Raw genomic sequence first — 9,470 nt, forward strand, 5'->3', positions numbered from 1 at the left:
ATTAAGCTAGCAGTTTTGTATAGTGGTAACTTTAAAAATTACTCACTATAAAATCATTATTTTAGTGATTAGGTATAGCTAGAAAAATACAATTTTTACATTATCAATACAATTTTTATATTATTATTAAGTTAAGCCTAGTCACAAATTAATCAGAAAATATCCAGATAGCACACGACATTAATAGAACTTATATGAATGTTCTAAGAATATTTTTACATTCTTAAAATGTTCTATGAACGTCTTTAGAAATTGCTGTATGGATAAAAAACCAGTTTAAAAAATTAAAATTCGGAACCGTTAACAGCGGAACCGTTAAAGGTAAATATAACTGAAATACGTGATATATATTAGATAATTTATTTTTGCAGAAGATTGCCAAATCGTGCGTTACTTATACAAAATATGCTCGTTATACGTATAATAGATAAATTAAAAAATATGCCGAATTGATCAATGTCTATAGCTATTATTGTACATATAGGAAGATGACAATTTACAGCTACTGGTGTGTTGAAGATAAAAGATAAATATTTGTTGTAGGAATAGATACAACTATATATAGCACATAAAAACATACAATCTACATTTAGACATACATTTATACAATCACACATTTATATAACCACAAATAAATCGATCCTTGTTTAATAGGAACGAAATATCATATATCATATAATAATATAGATAATATTAACTGTACGTGTATAATATGTCAAAAATATCGTCACAACACACACCGATTATAATTGTTCTGTTTCTTGGTTACGGTAGGATATATTCTACATATAATTATGAACTAACTTTCTGTGTGTGTGAGGAACATGATTTCTTAAAAAATCTTATTTTGATATACATTTAAAAAAAGTAAGTATTAATATTTTTTAATAATATAGTATTGTTTTAATAATATTAATCGTATATTTTTCTATACTGAAAATGTCTCTAGTTTCCTTCGCAACTACTTAAGCAGTTAATTACGTAATATAAAAGCAGAAGAGAGTATCATATATTATAATTATAAAATACGAATAATAAATGCAGATATTAAATAATTATTGGAACTTGATACAGCCCGTTATTTTGCTGATTTGAGGCGAGCGTAAAAAATATTGTTGAAAATCAGTGCGCGATATTAATAAATGAAATGAATAATTAGTTAATGAGATGTACTTCTTGTCCGTCGATGTGTTTGATAAATCTTTTAAACGGATGAATATAAATCTTTTAGCTTTATTACTTTTAAACCGTTCAAAATCTTCATATTTTCATCTCGACGAGACAGCAAATTTTACAGCTTACAATTAGTCTGACGTAGCATAAAATTGAATTATTTAATAAACTTCATTTCATTTATCGCTTTCTTTTTTTATAGCCGCTGCGAGGCAACAAGCAAGGACGATACCGGCAATCTGAAAAAGAAAAAAATGTGTTTTTTTATTCAAAATATTGCTATAATAATATTTGATGAACAAATTTAAATTCAATTTACATTTTTGTTACGATAAAGAGTTATATGATTCTTAAATTGAAAAATTTTCTTTACCTTTTCTTTACTCTTTTAGCCTAGGCTATTATTCTTTTACTTAATGCCCGTTTAACTTTATTGCAATAAAGTAAAGTGCCAACACAGTGTCGGCTTGATTAAAATATGTTATAAACTAAAACTTTACTCGCCTCCACAAAAGCTATTCCGATGCCCACACCGATTAAGACTGTCGCTCCATTTTGAACTCTCATTTCCAACTTCTTAAAGCATCCTTCTGTATTTGCATTAACGAATTGACAGATCGATACTCTATCATCGCAACAAGATGACGGGAATTCTCTTGCTGGATATGCTCCACTAGATTCAATCCAATCTCTAGGACCATCCACACCGCAACATTGCAGCTGTCGTATGAACCAGTAAAATTATCGATGTATAATCAAACTTAATTAATTAAAACAATTTAAACTAGTTGATGCTTATTTTAAATAATTCATAAATAATTATTTCTTTTTTATCATTTTAGCTTAGTCCCAATGCTGATTAAAAGTATGGTAAATTGAATCGAAACGGATCAGATGACAAATCAGTTTCAATTTTGAAAATTAGTCGAAATTTATCGTTAATTTTGTTTTTTTCCAAACGAGTTATTTCACTTGCTAGTTATTTCCACGCACTTCCTTTGCATCAGAAAACAAACAATTTGTAGTTCGTGTGATTCAATATCAGTCAATGATATAAGCGCAGAGATCGTGAGTACACGAAGAATTTTTTTTTTACATAAATTGTTATTCCAAAAAAAATTACGAATTTTATAACTTTGTAACGGAAAGATATGTTGAAAATTATAATGATTTTTTATAATGTATAGTTTGTTAAATTACTTTAGTAAACTAATGATTCGCTTTGTCCTTCAATTTTGGGATAAATTGAATAATTCATTCTTCTTGATTTTTTTATTGTGCAATAAGAAATATTTTGTTTATGTAATAGTTTATTATATGAAATCTAAACCAAAGTTGAAAAAATTAAACATTTTAATAAAACTTGTTTTTTATTACTTTTTTACCACTTTATTTTTGAATATTGATCCGATTTGCCTCGATCTACTCTATTTAATCACGCGATTTGATTTATATAATATATTTTGTTACAAAACTATTGTTGTCAAAGTAGGACAAAGTAATTTAAAGTATTGAAAGGTATAAGTGTGTTAATACGAAATTAGAGTAATCAATGTACCTACAATACTAAAACGATTTTAATTGTCTATTTGCACACGATGATTATTTCAATTGACCTAACCCGTCATCATTATAGAAACCATTGTTTTCTTTATGGCACGGAAGCTATACTATTTCATCACCTTTTGTATCGACAAATCCATTAGTACGTTGTGCTCCAAATTCAGTTTACTGACCTTTTTCTGCACGTTATCCCAAGCTTGCTTGTCAGTCTCCGTATAGTTTTTCATCGATTCCTTTAGGGTATTCTTCATCTCTATGCTGAAATCGCTTTTTAACACTGCCGCCGCTATGCCCACCGCGAGCTCAATTATGAAGATTATTAACAATGCGACCGCAAACTAAATTATTTTTAATATTAACATAATTATTCAAAGATTATATACAACTGTAATTTAGTATTATTTATTGTTTTCCATCACAAAAAATTATATTTAAAAACAAAGCAAAATAAAGATATTTGAAATTATACGTACGTACAGTTTCATATATTTATATTACATAAACATGAAATCTCTGATTTAATTTTTATTAAGCTTTTTGGAAATTTTATTTGAGATTAATTCAAGTATATAAAATAATCAAAAAATCTATTATATTAAAATTAATATATAAAATTATTTAATAGAAAAACTTTTTACTCTAAGTTTTTCAATTTTTTCGTTTTTTTTTAACTTACTGCAAGCAACATGTTATAATGCTCCTTTATCGCTCCATAACATCCTAGAAAAGCTATGGCGAAAACAATTGATCCCGCTACTATAAGCACTATAGGCGGTGCTATTATCCTGCTTTCCATGAAATGATCGAATTCGCCGACATTTATTAACACCAACGCACCAGCCACAATAATACCTATACCAGATATCTGAAAAAATCAATTTTAACAATTATTGTACATGTATTTTTTTGTCCTTGAAATTTTTCTTCTTTTTTACATTTTCTTAATTTAAAAAAAAATAAAAATAAAATTAGTAGAATTAAAACGCATAAATTTTTTTAAATGAATTCATAAAAGCACATTTCTTAAATGAATATCCTTTAAAAATAATTTTTATTAATTAATAGAAAGAAATAATTATTGTTGTAGAAATTTCTATACGTATATATTCATATAAACACAAATTTTTTAAATAAATACTTTTTTTGATAATAACTTTTCTTAATTAAAAAAAAGAATTATTTTAAAATGTTACAAGGATTAAAAACAAAACCAAGCGATAACTTGCTATTTACACAAACATATTTCGTCTTATATAAATAAGCACAGTAAGAAGTATTGTTAGTTATTTTTCTCAGGGTTGTTAACATTACCGTTTTTAAATAACGTGTTACAGTTACTATTACTTGCTGTAAAAAGTAATACGTTATTCGTTACTCGTTACCGATTGTAAAAGGAACGCGTTATCGTTACTTAAAAGTAACGAAAAAAACCGTTACCTTTTTCGTTATTTTTCAAAAAATAATTATATTTATATAAATAGCTACATAAGAATAAATCATTTTTTAATTTATAGTTCTATTTTAGTTTATATTTTATTAGCTTTATTTTATTTTTTATTTTATGAGTCCTTTATTTGGTTTTGGTACTTTTGATACATATCAATCTACATTAGAAATAATAGAATATTTTTTAACTTTAAATTATAATGGATTTATTTCCCTGAATTTTGAATTTTTCTTCAATAACAATTGTTGTTCAAAATGTCCGTCTATTAGGCGGTGTTGAAGATTCGACAAAACGAGTTCACCAATATTAAAAAGTCTTTCTTTTAAATTATATTCATTCTGGATGCATATTTGACGCACCATGTGAACATAGTACACGAAACTTGCATAATGGAAAAGTGCGGAATAGCGTTAATTGGGGTTGCTTCAATGACGCATTTTCTATTCCACAGTCCTTTTCCGCACCGTGTGATTTCACCCTAACTCTACATCAACGGAATAACGAGAAAAGTAACATAAAATTTCGTTACTTGTTACTGAAAATTGTAACTTAGTTACTGTTACTCGCTAGGAAAAGTAACTATGTTATTCATTTGTTACTAAAAAAAAAGTAACGAAACCAGTAACTTCGTTACTTTTTTATGTAACGTTAACAACCCTGATTTTTCTATTTTGTTTCGCTCTCGCTTTGTAAAAGCTGGTTTCCTTTTAGGACACATAGTCAATACAAGTGTCGTTCTTCGTTATTCATTGAATGCCAACAAGAATATAGAATGATGTTTATGTCGACTATGTCTCTTCTATCACTATTAGATATCAAAGGAGTAATAATAGTAATAATCGTAACCTACATATATAATCTCTTAAATTATATAACGTTTTGTCATTTTTTACTTGTATATCTTAGCAAATTCCATGTAACGTACATATTAGTTGTAATTTTTCACTCAACAATATAACTTTAATATAACACGTGCGTATTATATTACAATTATATGTATTGTCAAGTAAGGAATTACAATTACATGTACATACGTTATATCGTAACTGGAGTTGGGATTTGAGAACGTTACCTAAAAAAAATAACGTATTACAGTTACTTTTTGTTAAAAATAATTCATTACCGTTACTTATATTTAAAAGTACTCAGTTTTCACTTAAGTGATCTTAAGTGAATCTTTATCTTCAATTTGCTTTTTTATTGAGCGTTGTACAATGTTTTTCATTGAGTCATTGGCTGCGTTCAGCAGAGAAAGCAGCTTTACAACTGTTGTAAAATTCTTCAATATGATTGATTCTTGCTTTTGGTTCCTTATAGATCTAAACATATAAACCAATCATATTGAAGAATTTTACAACAGTTGCAAAGCTGCTTTTTCTGCTGAATGCAGCCATTGAACGTTGAAGCAAAAATGATCACACATACACGCGCGCGCGCGCACTTACACAACATGTTTATTTCTATCTTTCCAAAAATTCTCGAGCATAATCATGAATATTTGTATTATATCACACTAAAGAATATATTAAATTTTAATAAATTATTTGTTTAAGTAGTGCCAACTAAATATTTACTAAATATAAAGATATACATATTTATTTGACATAAAAATCATTAATTTGATTTATCATTTCTTTTTATTAAGCAAATGTTTATTACTGTAAATAAATCTTTAGTTGGCACTACTCAAATAAATATTTATTAAAATTTACATTATTTTTTCTCAGTGTATAAATAAAACTTTCGAAAATATTAACAGTTTAAAAAGCACATATCACAAATAACCGAATCTTTTTGCGCGGTACATAAGTACCTGAAAGTATTTCAAACAGAAAAATCATTAAAAACCGGATACTTAAAATCTCAGAAAATAAGAATATAAAAATCAAATAAAGCTATTTCCTATACTTGATTCACTTCAAAAACTTGCCACCAAGATTAATCCTGACAAAACTGTCATTCCTCCAATTCGCTCTACTTACCGCGAAGATTAAATTGAAGATAAAGAGGATGTATTTGATAACATTCATCCCGCACGATTCCATGATGCTTTTTCGTATTTATCTGTCGTTAATTAAACTTTACTTTGATTTTATTATTATTGTTTCGAATCAATAATTCACGGAAACTTAAAAATTCAGACATATAGTCGATTGGCTTGCGTTCCGTGCGGCAGCCGTACGGTCAATGAGAGCGATCTAGGTGGTGTTCCTTTGTTCGAGTCTACAGGGAAGGTTTCGATCGAAATCCTCGACCTCGAGGCTACCGAAGGCGAGAGCACGGTTTCCAGGTCGAAGTCCTGCGTTACAAATTCATTATTGGTCTGCAGTTCTAGGCGAAGGTGATTGTCGATGGTAACCATGGTCACTTATTCCCTCACCATTGACACTCCCCGAAAGAGAGAAGTGAACCTCTAAAGAGTATTAAAAAACACAAAAGATATATAATTAGTATTTACGAATGTATTATCTTGTAGAAAAACATACTTAACTTCTACAGTGAAACAGTACCCTTCGGTTTGAGTTTGAGGTTCTATTCTCTGCTTCAAGAGAAAGAGAAAGAGAGAGAGAGAGTTCGGTGTCCTTTTTAATTCGTAATTACCCCGGATCTTCGATCTAGAGGCAATTCGCTTCCATCACAACATCTCTACGCTCGAAATTGACGCACGATTCAAAAAATTATACGGCAGGTATCTTCGGTGGACTTAACTTTATAACAATCAGATAAACTTTGCGTGTTGGTAAAACGTTAACTATTGATCCTGTTGTGACTCCATATTTGTATTAGATTATGAGAAAAATGGTTTGGTTAAAAATAAACAAATCAAAAGATTCTTATTAAATCGATTAGAATTCCGGTTATATCTTAACTAGAATTTTAGTAGATTTAACCAAAAAGTTTTATTTTTAACTATACGGTTGAATCAACTAGAAAATTTTTTGGTTAAATTTACTAAAATTCTAGTTGAGATAACCGGAATTCTGGTTGATTTAAATTAAAATCTTCTGGTTTGTCCATTTTCAACTATTTTTTTCAGTGTATATACAGAGTGTGAGAGACTAACTGTTCAATTGAAGAAATGAAAACATTTCAATTCTCTAACTCCAAATGCATTACTTAGAACTGCATTGCGGGTGAAGTCTTCTCCATGGACGAACGCAATCTGCCACAATTTTATCGGAGATCAGACAAATCGCGCGTGAGCATCACGTTAAACGAAAGTCCCTGCCAGTTCAATAAGTCACATTATTTACATATACCTGGTATAGGACGTGCAAAGTAGGTCACAGGCGACTTATTTACGAGCACACCGATAAGTTTTTGTTTTCACGATTCGATCCACCTGATAGGCATCTACATTAAGGTGACCAACTCCTTAAGAAGGCAAAAAGAGACATTTAAAAAAATTCAATATTAATTATCGTAATTAAATTTTAATAGATAAACATTTTTTGTATTGCTAACGAAATATACACAATACTATATTATTATATTCGTAATTAACTAACTAATAAACACTTAACGTCACATGAGATTACAATAAAAATTACGTCAAGTTACGAGAGCATATTTTAACCCTTAATACACACTTTTGGATTCATTCGTGTCCTGCGCATTTCTTGTCTTTGAAATATTAAGAGCACTTGGTTTCTTTTCTATTCTTAAAAAAAAATTTAGCATCTAGAGAATAAGTTTTGTGCGTTGCCGGCCTCAATTCATACGTATCCTTTAACTAGCATAACTCCGAAATTCACCTCTGAGTCACAAATAACCCAACGTGTGTGTACATTTTTTGTAACTAAAAAATTTTTATTTTTTTTTTTATTTTCTAATTCTCAGTTGTATTATGGGAATATTTCGCGAATTATTAAAAAAATAATTTAACCATAGCTAGAACAACATATTAGCCTTTATAAACACGATTTTTGGCGCTCTTGTGTTAACGTTGTCAGTAATATTATATATTATATATTATGTTGTAATGTTATAAAGAACATTTTCCTAATAAATTATAAGTTTTTTTAACACAATAGCAATAATAAAATGCATTGTTTAAAATGTAAATGCAATATATCTTCAATTCATAGCCATTCATGCATATTAAAAAAACATCATTTTCAGGTTATTTAATAATTGAACTTTTTGAACAGCCGATACTTGAATTATTTTTTTTTGTAGTTTGGAATATCAATTTTAAAATATTGAACTATATTTTCCCTTTAAACATTTTTGTTTCAGAGTTTTACATTTTTATATGAAACAATGCATTTTTCTCATTTTGTTAACTATATTTAGTTATAACAATTTATCTACAATTTGTTATGAATATATAACTGTACAAAAACTTTCTAAATATACGTAAAAATCATTTAATAATTTATATATACTTGTAAAAGTGATGAAAATTAATCCAGTACACGAATGACCGAACGTATGTAATAAGGGTGCCAAAAACTAAGGTGTTAATTTTAAAAATTGTACATTTCTATTAAATGTATTTTATGAATCTGGGTTTTTAAATAAAAAATCATAAAATTTTTCACATATTAGTTGAAAATTATATTCCATACTTATCATTTTCATTTATTATTTTTACACTTAAAAGAACAACAATTTATAATCGTATCCTTAATTTAGGATGCATTGTAATAAGTGGGATGCAGTGTTAAAATTTAAAATTGTCCGTCTTAATTTGGGACGGATAGTCACTAAAATCTACTTAGTACGTTCCTTCAGTATCAACTTTACTTCTTGGTACAGTGACCAGCTCTTGTGAGTCAGAAATCCAGGGGAAGAGAAGAGAACTATCAATTTCTAGAAAAATTTATTACTCACATGTAGTTAGGATTCGCGTAAATCCGCAGTTTCGTGCTGTACTATGTAAATGTACCTACCTATATAGGTTAATGAGAACATGGTAAATATAGATATTATGCTCATTCCTCAGGTAGCTGCACATAATAGTACGTGCCTGACGATAACACGTTATAATTTAAAGTTCAACGCTGCATGACTGAAACCTCTTTTTCCAACTTTTCTGCTCATCGTATACTTCATATAAAAAAATATTTTTGATATTTACGTAATGAAGTTAATAGAGTATGTTAATATCACTAATAGCATCTTTAAATGAACAAATCAAAACTCTTAAAATTGAAATAAATGTAAAATTAGAATAGGACTAATATACGATGTAAGAGTCTAGCGCAATAAGTGCGTAGTTATATATTCTTAATAAAATGATTAATTTAAAGAACTTAAAGAAATTAAAGAAAAAAGAAAGTTG

At 28.2% G+C, this 9,470-nt stretch overlaps 1 protein-coding gene across 1 annotated transcript; it reads right to left on the bottom strand.

The window, feature by feature from the left end:
- Positions 1-1,349: 1,349 nt before the first annotated feature.
- Positions 1,350-6,251, bottom strand: LOC108724531 (CD63 antigen). The gene is made up of 5 exons (XM_018450955.1): positions 6,166-6,251; positions 3,413-3,601; positions 2,910-3,074; positions 1,669-1,893; positions 1,350-1,412 (listed from the first exon to the last, which is right to left on the bottom strand). The coding sequence occupies exons 1-5, from the start codon at positions 6,226-6,228 to the stop codon at positions 1,350-1,352; spliced, it is 705 nt and encodes a 234-aa protein (XP_018306457.1). The 5' UTR covers positions 6,229-6,251.
- Positions 6,252-9,470: the final 3,219 nt, after the last annotated feature.

This window comes from Mycetomoellerius zeteki, unplaced genomic scaffold (assembly GCF_001594055.1).
Source record: "Mycetomoellerius zeteki isolate Tzet28-1 unplaced genomic scaffold, Tzet1.0 scaffold308, whole genome shotgun sequence".
Classification (NCBI taxonomy): Eukaryota; Metazoa; Arthropoda; class Insecta; order Hymenoptera; family Formicidae; genus Mycetomoellerius; species Mycetomoellerius zeteki.

Coding starts and splice junctions, on each gene's coding strand:
- LOC108724531 (XM_018450955.1), bottom strand. CDS start 6,228: ATGGAATCGTGCGGGATGAATGTTATCAAATACATCCTCTTTATCTTC. Junction 3,602..6,165: donor TCTTCAATTTAATCTTCGCG/GTAAGTAGAGCG, acceptor TGATTTTTTCAG/ATATCTGGTATAGGTATTAT. Junction 1,894..2,909: donor GGGATAACGTGCAGAAAAAG/GTCAGTAAACTG, acceptor TTCATACGACAG/CTGCAATGTTGCGGTGTGGA.